Genomic DNA, 19,073 nt, shown 5'->3' with positions numbered 1-19,073 from the left:
GGTAATTTTATTGGTCTGGAAGGAGGCAGGGCTGGTTGCCACGGACAGGGTAGGGTGGTGAAGTGGAGGATTGTGGGTAATTAAGGTAAATGGCTCCCAGATGGCGGGCTGTCAGTGACGTGAGACGAATGACAAGCTCTAAACGAGAAGCAGACGCTGGCGGAGCTTTGAACTAACTGAGTGATGCGTCGACAGGAGAGAGAGACAGACTGAGAAAAAGAGAGAGAAAGTCTGTGTGTGTGTGTGTGTGTGTGTGTGTGTGTGTGTGTGTGAGAGAGAGAGAGACAGATGGACAGATATAAAGAGAAAGACAGAGAGACAGACAAAGAAAAAAAGCTAGATATAGATAGAGAGAGAGAGAGAGAGAGAGAGAGAGAGAGAGAGAGTGTGTTTAGTTTTGAAGATGAACTGAAATGAGAGGAAGTCAGTGGGAAGATTTTTTTCTTCTGTGGTTCTGAAAGTTTGAGCACTTCCTGCGGAGAAGACATGACTTCCTGTTCACTTCCTGTTGCTCTGTTTATAAACAAGGTTTCATTGTGTGCGTGTGTGTGTGTGTGTGTGTGTGTGTGTGTGCAGGACGGTGGTGATTCCCATCGCTCAGGATTTCTCCCCAGACTTGGTGCTCGTCTCAGCAGGGTTTGATGCTGCAGAGGGACATCCTGCTCCACTGGGAGGATACAGAGTCACCGCCAAGTGTATGATCATCATCATCATCATCATCATCATCATCATCATATCTCTCTCTCTCACACACACACACACACACACACACAATTACATTCGCACACACAATTACACACAAAACTTACCTGTGTTTTACTGGTTATTGAATGAACAATAAATGTGTGTGTGTGTGTGTGTGTGCGCGCAGGTTTTGGGTTCCTGACCCAGCAGTTGATGAAGTTAGCAGGAGGGCGTGTGGTTTTGGCCCTGGAGGGGGGTCACGACCTCACAGCCATCTGTGATGCGTCAGAGTCCTGTGTTAGTGCGCTGCTGGGGCTGGAGGTCAGTTACAGTCTCATATACCTGTTATTACCTATTATTACCTGTTATTACCTGCTATAATGGACAGTAGCCCTCTCAGATACTCATGTGCTGATGGGTGGCTCTACAGTATCTCAGTACCGTACAGCATGGTTCCAGTGGTTCCTTCACACAGGAGGTCTTCTGACTGACACTGAGCGAGTTACACACAGAATAAACACGGTTCTCTTTCACATCAACTTCATTTACAGTAAATTACTAGCTAGTGTTAAGTGAGTAAATGTGAAAAAACACACACACACTCACACACCATACTCTCACACACTCACACAAACACACTCACACACTCACACACCACACACACTCACACACACACTCACACAAACACACACACACACTGTTAGTAATGTAGATCTTATTGTAATATAGGATGTTAACTGATCTGTCTGTCTCTCTGTCTGTCTCTCTGTATCAGGATCCTTTACCAGATGAAGTGCTGAATCAGAAACCCAACGCTAATGCGGTGCAGTCACTACAGAAAGTTCTGCACATACAGAGTCAGTCTGTCTCTCTGTCTGTCTCTCCGTTTGTCTGTCTTCCTCTCCATCTCTCTGCCTCCCTGTTTGTCTGTCTCTCTGTCTGTCCATCTCTTCTTCCTGGGATATGATTTACTCATTTACAATTGTGTCTTGTAGACATCAGTATATTACCCTACCTGTCTCACTCTCTGTCTGTCTCTCACCCCCCCCAGGTGAGTACTGGCCGTGTGTCAGGGAGATGTTGCTGTCAGTGAGCTTGTCGTATGCCGGTGCTCAGAAGGGAGACAGTGAGGAAACTGCTGCAGTGAAAGCTCTCGCCTCGCTCTCAGTCGGAGTCCTGAACAATACCAAGAGGTACAGAACATATATGTTCATCATCTCATACACACATTATACATTTACCTTACACATCTTATTCTATTCTCATATACAGTGGATATAAAAAGTTTACACACTCCTGTTATAATGAATAAAGGTTTAAATATGAAACAAAGTAAAATCACTTCCGAACTTTTTTCACCTGTAATGTGAAACAGCAAACAGCAACATTCACGTGAAAAGCAAATAGAAATGTTTCAGGGGGGAAAAAGAAAAAACGTACAAGCACCTGGTTGTATAAGTATACACGCGCCTGAACTGATACTGTGTTAAAGCAGCGTTTGCCTGAAATACAGCACTCAGTGTCTCGGGGTAAGATCTGCTGACTTAACACATCTTCATTTGGTCATTTTATTCCACTCTTCATTACAGAAATTCTATCTTAACTAGAGCCCCAGTCCCAGCTAAAGAGATGTTCCCTGTAGCATGATGCTGCCACCACCATGCTTCAGCATCTTTAGATCTATGTCCACAATGTTTTATCTTTGTAATGTTTTAATGTTTAATGTTGCTCTAGATCGCTCAGCAGACTCCCTGGTAAGTTTTGCTCTTGTCCTTGGGTCAGTTTTGGAGGGACGTCCTGTTCTTGCTGATGTCACTGTGGTGCTCCATTTTCTCCACTTCGTACATCTAATGTTTTAGAAATTCTTTTGTACCCCTCTCCTGATTGATTACTTTCCACGGAGAGAGCTCATACAGGCTTCGTAAGCTCTTTGGCTTCAGCAGTCGGATGAAACCAAGATGTGAATAAAATCCTACAGAAACAGCCGATCTTTATTAGGGGTTAATCAGAATCACTTCATTGATGACAGCTGTATGATAATTACTTTTGAGCATGAGATTGAATGTGATTGGTTCATTCCGAGCACAGCACCGCCACGTGACCGTATTTTAAGAGGGTGCACATACTTATGCAGCCAGGTTACTGCAAGCCTTTTCCTGAAATGTTTCTATTTTTTTCACTTAAATTATTTTTGGTTGCTATTTCACATTAAAGGTGGAAATAAAAAAAAATTATGTCACAAAAACCTGCAACTTTAACAGGCCCGTAAACGTTTTATATCCACTGTGCACACGTGTCGGAGTTAAACTCCTGGTTATAGAAGTGCATTATGGGTATTCTGTATGGGTATTGTGTAGTCTCCTGCAGTGACGCATGATATTTATGGCTACATAATGAACAGAGTGGTTTTTTTGTACTTAGTTTTTGTTTTTCTTTGTATTTTTTTTATCACATTCAGAGTCGCTGATGAACCAATGGAGGACCAGGACTCAATGTAAACCCGCTTATTTTGTTTCGGAATAACTGTCCAATCATGGTGCAGTTCCACGTCACATGACTGCGAGGGAGCGCAAACTCTCTCGCTGCCTTATGACCAGCGGTGCCTTCGATGGGAGGGGCTGTGGTGATGTCACTTCCTCTTTACCCCTATGCTACTTCTCCTGTGTGAGTTCAGCGGTGCGGCTAATCTAACGGCCCCCGCTGGACGCTGTGGATTCCAGAACTTTCCCTACATCCACTTCTGTCAGGTGAAGGACGAGTCTTAATGAGTCTCAGATTATTTGAACTTTTTTTTTTTTAAGTTCCGTGTTCCTCCATCACGTTTCGAGGAACATTTCTGTTGGAGACGCAGGATTTAAGGAGAAAACACAAAAATTCCTCCCTAAAGACAAAAGACTCTTTTTTTTTTTTTTTTTTTTTTACTGTTTATCATTGAACTGTTACGGTGTGGACAGATTTTCCCGTCCCGATGATGTCACTTCCAACATTAACCACTAAAGAAGATAAAGAAGGAGCTCGTGTTTATTCCTCGCTCTCATTTTTTTGCACTGTGCATTCCATAATGTGAACCGTGACATTTATCTCCAAACTCTGGGAAAATTTATGTACAGTTATGTTTATTACGATGAACACAAGTTCACACACACACACACACACACACACACACACATACACACACACACAGCGAGTGTACAGCGAGAGCACTGTAATGACCAATCACTGATCAGACAAACAGGAAGTAGCGTCTCGTCCCTCTACACGGTGTTAGGACGTCATGTTAAAACCACACACGTGTGTTTACACTCCGCACGCCTGCTTTTACAGGAAGTAGAGAAACAGGAAGTGGAAGTGACGTAATGTGATAGGAGTCTGTGTCATTTCCTGTTTCACATGAAGCCTCACGAACGATATTGATAATTTCTCACACAGCGTCAGTTCTCTCTGGTTTTTTCTTTTCACTCCAGTGCAGAAACTGAACTGTGGTACTGTGTATGAATTTGGCGTATACCCTTTTACTATGGACGTTAAAAAAGCTGGACAGGCCACGCCCACAAGGTTACTATCAGTGCTGGTGACATCAGAGACTCATAAGAATAAGAATAATGGTGGTTAGAAAGCAGAGTTGATGCGAGTGTGAATATTGTGGTTGTAATGCACGTGGTTCCTGTCAGTCCGGCCGACACGTTAAACTGTTAAACGGTAAATAAGATCAGCTTTGTTTACACACAGAGCAACAAAAAACGTACAGCTGCGCTCGTTACGTCACATCATCTGAAAGAAATGAGCGAAAATAAAGACCATAATATATAAACCCTATAACCAGATATCAGTACACAAACCCGGCTTTATGAAGCCTCCAGTGAACAGTGAGGTGTGTAAATGTGCCGAATCTGCCTTTAATCACCTTAATCTGTTGAAATGTGTGCGGTGTGAATTAGCGGGAAACTAGCAGTGCTGTAACGTGTCTTTAGCGCTGCGCTGTGAGACGGGTAGTGTTTGAGGGAAAGGAAGTTTTAGATGAAACAGACCAAAAGATTTGTGTATTTTATTGCGATGATAAAAAAAAAAACTGAAACCACTAACTAACAATCTTATGGATTTAATGTTCTTCACTCCAGGAGGAATCACACACTTCCTCCAGGGTTTGGTGAACCTGTCCGTTAGGGTGTGTGTGTTTGTGTGTTTAAATGCGACCTGATTGATCAGCTGATAACAAAAAGCACTTGAAGTCATGTAAAGATTCCTGTGATGTTGGGTTCAGAGTAAAACATGCACCTCCTCTTCATGCTCCTCACACGTGTTATTGCCTCATAACAAACCACTGTGTTCAGCTGTGTGTGTGTGTGTGTGTGGTGTGACGACTCTGGGTGTGTATTAGCCCAGGAGAACCTACACGTCATTTCAGTTTAACACGTGTCTCCGAGTGAGCTTCATCATGTTACGTTTTACATTCTTCATTTATTAAAAGTTATTTTGACTTTGAGGACCAGTCACAGTTTAATCTGGAGTTTAATCCGGAGTTTCAGTGTCACAGCTAAACGGCTCGTTTACTAAAGAAACTGTAGGATTTTTAATAACCTGTGCTGAGTTTGAGTTGTGAAAGAAGTGAACTTTTACATTCCTGTGCAGTAGGGGGCGGTGTGTGTGTGTGTGTGTGTGTGTGTGTGTGTGTGTGTGTGTGTGTGTGTGTGTGTTTATTGGGTTTTACCTCCTGAGGAGTGTGTAAGTGTGTATTCTCACTTCCTGCTCTGGATACCACAGGGAGGAAACCGACAGCCGTGTTTTCTGCTTTACGACACGTGTAAGGACTAAAGACGAGCCACTAACGTCTTCATTCTCTATAATTTTTTTCATATCTTGTCATTTTTCATTCTAAAGCCTTAATGTAAATATCACTGCAAGACCAAAACTCATTTCCGCGTGCCTTTATCTATCACTAACAGATGATGATTTTATTCATTTCCTCCTCCTTTTTAATGCCTGTGTATAGAAAAGAATCTCTATTTTGTATTTTCTATCTCTTCCAAATAAAATGAAACATTTTGTTTTACTGACGCTGTTTTTCTGTCTGTTTGTGATTATAAATATTACCAGTACCAAACTTTTTTTTAAATCTAATATAGTAATGAAATATTAAGACCTTAATTACGTAAGATGTAGTGTTGAAATGATTGTGTATATTAATGGGCCTTAAATTAATATTAATGAGATGGTAATGAATATTAATGAGATTGTAATGAATATAATGCGACAGAGTCACAGATAGAACACAAAGCACAGAAGAGGAAAAACAAGCCAAAGTAAATAAATCAATAAATAAATAAATAATGAGGAGGCAAAAAGTATTTTATCATCAACTTTAATACAGACAGATTGTAATATTGTATAAAAGAGAGGTTTTATTAAAGCAGATAAAAATGTTCAGGGAGAATTGTGTTGGTTTTACTGTTCAGATGGACAAGCTGCTGATTGCTAACGTTTATTCATCATGTGATGGAACGTGGAGAGGAAGCAGAGCTACACTGTGGAGATGGAGAGCAGAAACAGACTCCACATGGACAATGAGCTTAGTCAGTAACGTCTGTAATGTCTTTGCCATCGCCTGTCTCGGGATCTGCTGGAGACGAAGCGACGAGGGAACCGACTCTGGGGGGAACATCGGACTGTGTGGAGGAGACCAATGAGCTGGTCAGACTGGCTAAAAGAAATCTTCAGATTTGGGTTACAGAGGGGGTGGGGTTATGTAAAAGAATGGTTATGGAGGGGGCGTGGTGGAAAGGGTGGGGCATATGTAAACAGCAGGGTGAGAAAATGAACATTCCATGTGTTCAACAGATCAGAAGTTCTGATGTTGCTCCTCTAAACAACCGTTTCGAGCTCTGAGTGTGAAGAACAGAGACGAGCTGAGGCTTTTGCAGATGTTTACATTTTACATACATTTTATCACTGTTGAACACACACACACACACACACACACACACACACACACATATTACTAAAACCTCAAAGTGAAAAAAAAGTTTAGGGCCGTCTCAGAGAAACACAGTAATGAGGGATATCTGGCTGCTAAAGAGTGTGTGGTACTCGTAATTAAAACACACACACACACACACACACACCATAGTTTACACACTGCACTGATCAGAGAAATTGCGTAGAAATAGAATGAATTATTAATTTATTGGTTTATTTATATATTTTTGTTTAAAGCATACAGGAAGTCATTTTGAAAACACTTAAACTCCTTCAGTACCATAGACCGGCTTCGACCCCCCCCCCCACCCACCCCCCGGACGAGTCCCCATGGACATCATAGTAATGGGTCCAGTAATCTTGAAGGAATTTTATTAGGTGAGTGTGCATTTAAATTCAAATCAGTTCAATTCAGTTTTATTTCTTCAGCATTTTAACAATAAACACTGTGACAGAGTAGCTTCAGGATGAGAAATCAGGATCTAGATTTATATTTAGATTCCTGATGAACAAGTGTTCAGTGTTGAGTTTACCCCGTGTGACACACTTCCTCTTCAAAATGCTGGCTGAAGGTGATTTAAAGGAAAATCAGAGAGAGAGAGAGAGAGAAAAAAAACCTGCTAGTTAAATGCTAGATAAAGAGTTAGTGAGCAGGTGTGTATGCGTACAGTGTGATGGAGGCGGAGTGTTGAGGAGGTGTGAGTTCTCAGTGTCCAGTCTGAGCTGAAACCCAGAAACTCTGCTGTGGAGAAGCAAATTCCTCTTAGCCTCTCTCCAATCACTGAGGGGATAAACACTCGGAATTCTGGGATTCTGGAAAAAGCACAGATGGATAGAAACTTTTTTTATTTTCCACAGTAAACACACGCACACACACACACACACACACACACAAAAGCACACACACACAAGAACCACACACACATGCACACACACACACACAAGCACACACACAAGCACACACACACACACACGCAAGCACACACACACATCCGCTATTCAGAAACATCTATAGCATGTAGAGGTCAGTGTTTGGTGTTTTACGTTATAAAGTCATTGATGTGTTTTTGCTTCTCATTAACAGTTGATTTCCCAACACCCAACATCCATGAACTCTGTCAGCTTTCAACTGAACACACACACCTGGACTCAATTATGAACCTTGCTACATATACACACACAACCCCACAGTTCACCGCTAAGTACACGCTCTTTGACTTTGTTACCAGTCAATACCATGCCTTTGTATTTTGTGATTCTGACACTCTGGATTTGATCCTGTTTCTGGTTTTCTGGTTTTTGACTCCTGCCTTGGTTAGTTTATGCTGTTCATCAATCGCCTGACCATTGCATTTGCATTCATATTTATGGCATTTGGCAGTGGTTTGATGCCTCTATCAATAAATACATCCTGATACTGGTTTACTAGGTCACAGACTAACAATACCATCAGTCTAAAAACTCTGTTGCGGTGGTAACTGCCTGTTTCCTGTTTCTTATTTTACTGTACATATTGGATTTGTTGCAAGCTTTTATAATAGAGTTTCTGTGTAGCTGCACTTGCATCCGTCCCTGCCACCTGACAGACTACTTCACTGCTAATGAATGCAACAGGTAGCCTAGAGAGCCGCCAGACCTTGGCAGCACAGGGCCACGTCGTTGGAGAACAATAAGAGCACATACGTGCATCACCCCTATCTTATCCACACTGCATTGGCTCCCAGTAAAATTTCACATTGATTATAAAATGAATCTATTATTGACCTATAAAGCACTGAATGGTCTCACGCCACAGTATCTGAGCAAATTTTTTGGTCTTTTATGATCCACCACGCCTACTTAGATCAAAAGGTGCAGGATATTTGTTGGTACCTGGAATAGTGAAGGTTACAGCAGGGGAAGAGCTTTCTCTTACAAAGCCCCACAGTCATGGAACAGTCTTCCAATTAGTGTTCGGGACTCAGACAGAGACTCAGTGTTTAAGTCCAGACTGAAAACATATTTGTTTATTCAAGCTTTTTGTGAATAGTTTTTTTCTTAGGTAAAGGAGCAGATCTAGAGGATCACGGGTATAGAGTGTTGTGGTGATGTAAAGTACATTGTCCTTAACCATTACAGGACAATAACCATACCTAATAATCTCTCCCTCTCTTTCCTTCTCTCTCTCTCTCTCTCTCTCTCTCTTTCTGTTGAGCTACACATGATACTCCTGAGATGCCAGTGATCCTGACCCCTTCTGCTCTCCAGACCTGCCTGATCCATTCTGATGCCCTATTTCTGGTTGGAGTTCTCATCAACTGGAAGTCACATGTTGCTGCTGAGAATGTCCCCACATGGTGCAGACTAAAGATCATTGAGATTACTGAGGATGGTTCCACTTAAAAACCATAAAGATGGCTTTGGACCCACATGGTGCAGCCTAAAGATCATTGAGATTACTGAGGATGGTTCCACTTAAAAACCATAAAGATGCTTTGGACCTCAGTTCATATGAACAGTTGTACTATGATAGCTTTAGGACTACAATTACCACAAACAGTTCTGCACTCGAGTCTCCATCAGTGAACAGTGGAGAAGTTCAACACAACAGACTTCATGTAGAAACTGTAATGAATTTCCTGCTTACACAACTGCACTATTTGAGCATGTAGTATTAGCACATTTATAGAAGGAGTGTATTTATTTATAATCGCACCCAGATGAGGACGGGTTACTTTTGACTCTGGCTCCTCTCAAGGTTTTTCCTCATATCGTCTCAGGGAGTTTGTACTCACTACCGTCGCCTCTGGCTCCTCATTAGTGATAAATTCATACATTTAAAATCTATATCTTGAATTCATATATTTCTGTAAAGCTGCTCTGAGACAATGTCCATTGTTAAAAGTGCTATACAAATAAAACTGAACTGAATTGAATTAAATTGAAGATAGCCATGTTCAGTGCGTAGCTAGCACAGCTCCAAACCATGTTGTCTTACTCACTAGCTCCTTTGGCGGGACCCTCTATATCTGCTTCTCTTCTCATTGCAAGTCCAGGCAAATATGCAGGCAATCCCACCAAGCATAAAAGATTCATGCTCCATGCTCCTTCAAAGCCGCTTATTGTCAAGGGTTAAGCACTTTCAGGAAGCCCTGAAACAGTACTTCACCCCTCAACCTCGCCAGCATCTGCAGGCTTCTTTTTCCTGGAGAAGAAAGGGAGCAGCCTGTGGCCTTGAAATGATTACTAGAGACTGAATCAAGCTATGGTTAAGTAGAGATATCCTCTGCCACCGGTCCCCTCTGCTTTGTAGCAACTACAAGAGGCCAAAATCTTTTCCAAGTTGGACCTACACAGTGCCTACAACTTGGTGCATATTTGCAGCAGTGACAAGTAGAAGACGGCCACTTTGAGTACTGCATGATGCCATATCTTCAGTGCAGCAGTCTTTCAATGCCTGAGTACTGATGTTCTACAAGAACATGCTGGGCAAGTTTGTCATAGCTTATATCAATATTATCTTAATCTACTCCCCATGCAAATAGATGCACATCCACCATGTCCAAAGGGTCCTTGCATGAAAGGAGAAAGGTAAGAATTTCATGTGTCACAAATCTCGTTCACTGAATATATAATAAGCCCAGAGGGTGTGTTCATGGATCAAGACAAGGTCACACTGTCACTCACTGGCCCTTTCCCCCTACTGTTAAGGAGATGCAAAGATTCTTTGGTTTTGCAAACTTCTATAGGAGGTTCACCAGTGGATTTAGCACCAACACCTCCCCTCTGACTTCTCCGCTCAAGAAAGAACCCAAGAATCAGAAGTGGAAACCCTCAGCCAACCAAGCATTTGAGTGCCACAAGGAGGCCTTCACCTTAGCCCCATACTTAAACACCCTGGCCCCTCCAAGCTTTACATAGTGGAAGTGTACAGCTTTGAAACTGGGGTGGGGGCCATCTTATCACAGAGATTTGGAGAGAAGTCCAAACTCCACCCCATGGCCTTCTTTTTGAAGAAGCTTTCCACAGCCAAATGCAACTATGACACCGGCAACAGGGAACTACTGGCCTTGAAACTACCCATGTAGGAATGGCACCACTGGCTGGAGGGGGCATCCCATCCATCCACAATTTTCACAGACCACAAAAACCTAGAGTGCATTAAGTCAGCCAAAAGACTGAACTTTAGCCAAACACACTGGGCCCTGTTCTTTGCAAGGTTTCAGTTTACCATCTCCAACAGACCTGGCTCCAGGAACACAAAATCTGACTCTCCCGTCTCCATTCAACCCCTCCAAGAGAAACCCCAGAGGAATGTATCCTACCACAGTCATGCTTTGTAGGGGCTATAACCTGGGACACTGATCAGGAGATAGAGCACACACCTGAGGTGAGAGTTCCAAAAAAACAAAGAAATATGTGCCTTCCCACTTCAGAGATAAACAGATCTCGTGGGTTCACACCTCCCAAACTACTGGACACCCTAGCACTCAAAGAACCCACCAACTCCTTCAGGGTAAATAATGGTGGCCCTGTGGGCTCCAAGACGTCCACAAGTTCATCTCATCAAGCTCCTCATGTGCCCAAGCCTGAGTACCCTTAACCCTGCCCAGGGGCATATATTTTTCTTTAGCCCTGAATATTTATCCATTTGGAGTGGTTTGTCACTATATAAATGAATGTCAGTAAAAGAAGACGGTGGTGTTGTAATTTTATATCTTGAACAGAGGGTGAACAGAGGTGAAACCAATCAGACAGAGTTTATAGGAAAATACATGGAAATACATGATTGTCTTACTGGCTGACAGTCTCTAAATTCTCCCAAATGCTAGCTCACAGTCAATGTGAGGAAAAATGGATATACACAGATTTTTTTAAACCAGTAAATGTGTTGAAACTGAAATAGTAACATCCTTTGATGTTGAGCAGGAAAACAAGGTGTGTAAATGTCTACATGAGTTCCAGTTTACGTGAACATGATATGAGCAGAGCATAGGGAAAAATAATGTACTTTGCATGGCTCTGTAGCAGATAAACCCATAGCTTAGTTGTGCCTCCCCTTGGCTAGCAACACCAAACTAGACTAGCTTGAAAAGTTTTATATTTTATCGGTCTGGTAGTCCTACAGACAGTGATAACTCCCGAGGCAAGTTATGATAAATCCAACTTTTTCTGATCATGTCATACATTGACAGCTAAGTTACCTAAGCTTCCATAAAACAAAACAGTCTACCAACTGAGCTGGAAAAAATGCATGGAGAAGAATCTGATGATTAACAGACCAAATGCCCCTGACCCTGCCTGCAGGTAAGCTTCTCCCCTTTGCCACAGTGACCATGGTCCCATAGCCATTGACTTCGTCACTGACCTCCCCATGTTTCAGAATAACATTATGGTAACAGTAGACCACTTTTCCAAATCCCTTTGCCTACTCCCCTTTACTGGACTTCCTTCCACCTTCTAGACTGCAGAACACATCTTTACTCATGTGTTCAGGTATTTTGTCATCCAGGTGTAACATTCCAGCCTGGGACTGTGTCATCAGCTAGGCCGCCTTTTGAGAACCAGAGGGAAGCACAGGACTGCTCCAAAATGAGCAGGAGCAATGAGCCACACCTGTTTGCCTGACTACTTAAGAGTAGCATGCAAACTCGCATACAGTTTTTGTTTCAGAGTCCAAAATACTTGGCTGGTATTTCGGGTATTTTGAAACTAGAGCTATACTTTAGCCTTTCCTCTGCACTATGTTGACCTCAGCCTTAGGAGTTCTTTGTCTTTAAATAAAAAAAAAAAACACTATCGTTTAATAAATTTTAGGGGTAATTTTGAAGGAATCATTTTTTAATTAAAAATTTCGATCAGGAAATTATCTATTTTTGTAAAACTGCTTTGTGACATGGTCTATTGTTAAACGCACTATACAAATGAAACTGAATTGAATTGAATAGAATTGTCTGGTTAGCTCCCTGTAGCGAATGGTGAGATGTTTTCCCCTGGCATTCACAATGTTTACAATTAATTTAAGATTGACCGTTTCCTCATTAAGTTTGTGCTTTTAGAACCTCCTTGGTTTCGTTTTCACAGGCCATTTCCCATGTAATTAGGGCACACTCACTTATCTTGCCAGGAACAGGTGGCCCGCATGCGAGAAGGCCAGTGTTTGTACTGTTGGCAGTCAGGACATTTGCACCTAACCTGCCTGAGCTCTCAGGAAAAGTCATCCCAGCCTCACCTTCCCAAGCTTCTGTGATGTTCCTCTATGTCACCATTTCATGGGTTAGGATTAGGGTTAGGGAAGTATATACTTAGGATCTTTGTTACCAGTCGATACCAAGCCTATATTGTGATTCTGACACTCTGGTTTTGATCCAGTTTTGGGTTTTCTGATTTTGACTCCTGCTTTGCCTAGTTTATACTGTTTGCTAATTGCCTGAACAGTTCCAGTTTACTGTTCCTGATTTTGCTATACATATTAGGTTTGTTGAAAGCTTTTCTAATAAAGCTTTTGTGTACCTTATGACATTATCAAGCTATAGAGATATCAAGTTACGTAGTTATACAGTTATCAAAGTATAAAGTTATTGAGTTATAATTATTGGCATATATAATCATATAGATATATACCATATCTAGTGATCGACTTCTTTAGTTATAGAGTTATCAAGTTACAGAATTATTGAGTAATCAGTTCCTGCTTAAATTCTATTTCATTAAAATAGAAGATTAAGGCTAAAGAACTAACTTCAACAACAATTTACCTCAATCCTCTGAATGTTGTGAAAATGGAGTGAACAGGAACCTGGTGGTGAATGAGCTGTCTGACAGTGAAGGAACTCCATATAGCTGATCAAGAATCAGTTCTTGCAGTTCACACACTCTGCCTTAACACACACCCTGTAGTGTCTCAGAACATACACTCTCACCTAACACACACCCCATAGTGTCTCAGATAAAACACTCTCACCTAACACACACCCCGTAGTGTCTCAGATAACACACTCTCACCTAACACACACCTTGTAGTGTCTCAGATCACACACTCTGCTTTAACACACACCGTGTAGTGACTCAGATCACACACTCTCAAATAACACACACCCATAGAGTCTCAGATAACACACTCTCACCTAACACACACCTTGTAGTGTCTCAGTTCACACACTCTGCTTTAACACACACAGTGTAGTGTCTCAGATCACACACTCTCACCTAACACACACCTTGTAGTGTCTCAGATCACACACTCTCACCTAACACACACCTTGTAGTGTCTCAGAACACACACTCTCACCTAACACACACCCCGTAGTGTCTCAGATCACACACTCTCACCTAACACACACCTCGCAGTGTCTCAGAACACACACTCAAATAACACACACCTTGTAGTGTCTCAGATCACACGCTCTCACCTAACACACACCCCATAGAGTCTCAGATCACACACTCTCACCTAACACACACCTTGTAGAGTCTCAGATCACACAATCTCACCAAACACACCCCGTAGTGTTTCAGAACACACACTCTCACCTAACACACACTCTCACCAACCTCACACCCCGTAGAGTCTCAGAACACACACTCTCATCTAACACACACCATAGTGTCTCAGATCACACACTCTCACCTTACAGACACCTTGTAGTGTCTCAGATCACACACTCTGACCTGACACACACCCTGTAGTGTCTCAGATCGCACACTCTCACCTAACACACACCCCGTAGTGTTTCAGAACACACACTCTCACCTAACACACACTCTCACCTGACACACACCCTGTAGTGTCTCAGAACACACACTCTCACCTAACACACACCCCATAGTGTCTCAGATCACACACTCTCACCGACCTCACACCCCGTAGTGTCTCAGATCACACACTCTCACCTTACAGACACCTTGTAGTGTCTCAGATCATACACTCTCACCTAACACACACCCCAAAGTGTCTCAGATCACACACTCTCACCTAACACACACCCTGTAGTGTTTCAGAACACACACTCTCACCTAACACACACTCTCACCTAACACACACCCTGTAGTGTCTCAGATCACACACTCTCACCTAACACACACCCCAAAGTGTCTCAGATCACACACTCTCACCTAACACACACCCTGTAGTGTTTCAGAACACACACTCTCACCTAACACACACTCTCACCTAACACACACCCTGTAGTGTCTCAGATCACACACTCTCACCTAACACACACTCTCGCCTAACACACACCCTGTAGTCTCAGAACACACACTCTCACCTAACACACATTCTCACCTAACACACACCCTGTAGTGTCTCAGAACACACACTCTCACCTAACACACATCTTGTAGTGTCTCAGATCACACACTCTCACCTAACACACACCCCGTAGTGTTTCAGAACACACACTCTCGCCTAACACACACCCTGTAGTCTCAGAACACACACTCTCACCTAACACACACTCTCACCTAACACACACCCTGTAGTGTCTCAGATCACACATTCTGACCTAACACACACCCTGTAGTGTCTCAGACCACACACTCTCATCTAACACACACCTTGTAGTGTTTCAGACCACACACTCTCACCTAACACACACCTTGTAGTGTCTCAGATCACACGCTCTCACCTAACACACACCCCGTAGTGTCTCAGATCACACACTCTCACCTAACACACACCCCGTAGTGTTTCTGAACACACACTCTCACATAACTCATAACACATAGAGTTTCACTCTCATCTAACACACACCCCGTAGTGTCTCAGATCACACACTCTCACCTAACATGCACCCCGTACTGTCTCAGAACACACACCTTCACCTAACACACACCTTCAAGTGTCTCAGATCACACACTCTCACCTAACACACACCCCGTAGTGTCTCACAACACACACTCTGGCCTACCACACACCTTGTTGTGTCTCAGAACTCACACTCTGACCTAACACACACCTTGTTGTGTCTCAGAACACACACCCTGTACTGTCTCAGAGCACACACTCTCACCTAACTCACACTGTGTAGTGTCTCAGAACACACACTCTCACCTAACACATACTCTCAACTAACACACATCCCGTAGTGTCTCAGATCACACACTCTCACCTAACACACACCCCGTAGTGTCTCAGAACACACACTCTGGCCTAACACACACCTTGTAGTGTCTCAGAACACACACTCTCACCTATCACACACCCCGCAGTGTCTCAGATCACACACTCTCACCTAACACACACCCCATAGTGTCTCAGATCACACACTCTCACCTAACACACACTCTCACTTAACATACACCCTGTAGTGTCTCAGAACACACACTCTCACCTAACACGCACCTTGTAGTGTCTCAGAACACACACTCTCACCTATCACACACCCCGCAGTGTCTCAGAACACACACTCTCACCTAACACACACTCTCGCCTAACACACACCCCGTAGTGTTTCAGAACACACACTCTGGCCTAACACAGACCCCGTAGTGTCTCAGATCACACACTCTGACCTAATACACACCTTGTTGTATCTCAGAATTCACACTCTGACCTAACACACACTCTCACCTAACGCACACCTTGTTGTGTCTCAGATCACACACTCTCACCTAACACACACTCTCACCTAACATACACCCTGTAGTGTCTCAGAACACACACACTCACCTAACGCACACTCTCAGCTAACACACACTCCATAGTGTCTCACATCACACACTCTCACCAACACACATTTTCACCTAACACACTCTCACCTAACACACACCCTGTAGTGTCTCAGATCACAAACTCTCACCTAACACACACCCCATAGTGTCTCATCACACACTCTCACATAACACACACTTTGTAGTGTCTCAGATCACACACTCTCACCTAACACACATCCTGTAGTGTCTCAGAACACACACTCTCACATAACACACACTCTCACCTAACACACACCTTGTAGTGTCTCAGATCACACACTCTCACCTAACACACACACCATAGTGTCTCAGATCACACACTCTCACCTAACACACACTCTCACCTAACATACACCCCTTAGTGTCTCAGATCACACACTCTCACCTAACACACACCCTGTAGTGTCTCAGATCACACACTCTCACCTAACACACACACCATAGTGTCTCAGATCACACACTCTCACCTAACACACACTCTCACCTAACATACACCCTGTAGTGTCTCAGAACACACACTCTCACCTAACACACCCCGTAGTGTCTCAGATCACACACTCTCACCTAACATGCACCCCATAGTGTCTCACAACACACACTGTCTCAGATCACAAACTCTCGACTAACACACACCTTGTAGTGTCTCAGATCACACACTCTCACCTAACACACACCTTGTAGTGTCTCAGATCACACACTCTCACCTAACACACACCTTGTAGTGTCTCAGATCACACACTCTCACCTGACACACACCCCCATAGGGTCTGAGATCACACACTCTCACCTAACACACACCTTGTAGTGTCTGAGATCACACACTCTCACCTAACACACACTCTCACCTAACACACACTCTCACCTAACATACACCCTGTAGTGTCTCAGAACACACACTCTCAACTATCACACACTCTCACCTAACACACACCCCGTACTGTCTGAGAACACACACTCTCACCTAACAGACACGCCGTAGTGCATTTTCTCTCATCTGATGTTTTATTGATCAAACTGTAGCTCAGTTTATTCAATTTACTGACTGATTTAATTCTGATCTCAGATCTTCTGATTTAATCCCAGTGTTGATGTTGGTGTTGATCAGTTGTTTGGATTAATTATATATTAAATTATATATATTATGATAAACAACTGTATTTCCGAGATTAATTTTTCCCCTACTGTACACACACACACACACACACACACACACACACACATACACACACACACACACACACACACACACATACACACACACACACACACACCAAAAGAGAGAGAGATAGATGCGAAACATAAACGTACAGGAGATTGTTTAAAATGGGACTTAAAGCAATAAATGTTTTTTTTTCTATTCACACACACACACACACACACACACACACACACACACACTCCTCTCTTTACGCCCCACAACTGTTTCCAATCATTAGGTTCCTGCATGTCTGCGCCCGCAGGCTTTGATTACACCACAGTGTGTGTGTGTGTGTGTGTGTGTGTGTGTGTGTGTGTGTGTGTGTGTGTGCGTTCACTGTTAAATCAGCTGTTTTATTTACTTGTGATAGTGTTATTTTAATTAGAAACAGAAATTCCATTAAATTTTATATTTTTTATTGCATCTTTAAACAAAAGTTCCTTTTCCGCTTTTCAGTAAATAACAATAGATTGAAGCAGACAGAAACATGTCCATAAAGCAACATTAACTAAATAACAAATATAAAATAATAATAATAATAATAAAAATAATAATCTTGTAATATTTTAATTAATTTTATTTAAATCTTAATTAAATTTACTCAGAAGAAAATCTATCGTTTTTTTATGTATCTCTGCATTAATTTATTATTAAATATTCTGTACTCCACCACCGTAAATAATATCAGTGTATAATAATATCAGTGTATAATACTATTAGTGTATTATAATAATATCAGTGTATAATAATATCAGTGTATAATACTATTAGTGTATTATAATAATATCAGTGTATAATAATATCAGTGTATAATAATATCAGTGTATAATAATATCAGTGTATAATAATATTAGTGTATTATAATAATATCAGTGTATAATAATATTAGTGTATAATAATATCAGTGTAGCTGTTTAATTAAAGATGAGTTTAACCACTGACATTAAATTAGCAAAAAGTATTATGAATCAATAAATCGTTATTGTTTAGTTTCCACATTAATAAATTGATTCTCTTTGTATTGTGTCTTAAATGTCCGTTAATGTCAGGAATATAAAACATTTAAATAAATTCATAAATAAATAATAAATAATAAAACTGCACTGAGGCTAAATGATTATAATGAAATTAAAATGTTATTTTTCTGCAGGTTAATTCACAGCTGCTAGACGATTATTATACACATTTATCTATCACTCTGTAGCCTTAATTATTCATATATGTATTATTCTTCTGTATAGGAAAATTTACGTAAATGTACAAAATCTGAAATGTCAAATTTGTTGTTAGAGAATAATTCTGCACAATAAAGTTTTAATAATGAAATTCAGAAATTGATCCAGTTTCTGCAATTAATATTCTTAATACACTTAAGTTCTCACTACTTTTATGTTAACAACTACCTAACTAACCAACTAACTAATTAACTAACTAACTAATTACATTTTTTATTATGATGCTTAGAGAATGTTTCTCTAATGTCTAATTGTTTAATCATCAAAATAACACACACACACACACACACACACACACACATACTGAC

At 41.7% G+C, this 19,073-nt stretch overlaps 1 protein-coding gene across 1 annotated transcript in view; it reads left to right on the top strand.

Annotated features, from left to right (window-relative positions):
* Positions 1 to 5,738, top strand: part of hdac7a (histone deacetylase 7a) — a 48,800-nt gene extending 43,062 nt beyond the window's left edge. The window contains exons 19-23 of the mRNA XM_053642547.1: positions 523 to 695; positions 872 to 1,005; positions 1,460 to 1,541; positions 1,736 to 1,877; positions 3,143 to 5,738. Coding sequence (XP_053498522.1) covers positions 523 to 695; positions 872 to 1,005; positions 1,460 to 1,541; positions 1,736 to 1,877; positions 3,143 to 3,182 — 571 coding nt within the window. The 3' untranslated portion in view covers positions 3,183 to 5,738. The remainder of the gene's footprint in view (positions 1 to 522; positions 696 to 871; positions 1,006 to 1,459; positions 1,542 to 1,735; positions 1,878 to 3,142) is intronic.
* Positions 5,739 to 19,073: the final 13,335 nt, after the last annotated feature.

Source organism: Ictalurus furcatus, chromosome 15, assembly GCF_023375685.1.
Source record: "Ictalurus furcatus strain D&B chromosome 15, Billie_1.0, whole genome shotgun sequence".
In the NCBI taxonomy this organism is placed as follows: Eukaryota; Metazoa; Chordata; class Actinopteri; order Siluriformes; family Ictaluridae; genus Ictalurus; species Ictalurus furcatus.
This window is presented reverse-complemented; position numbering and strand designations above follow the sequence as displayed.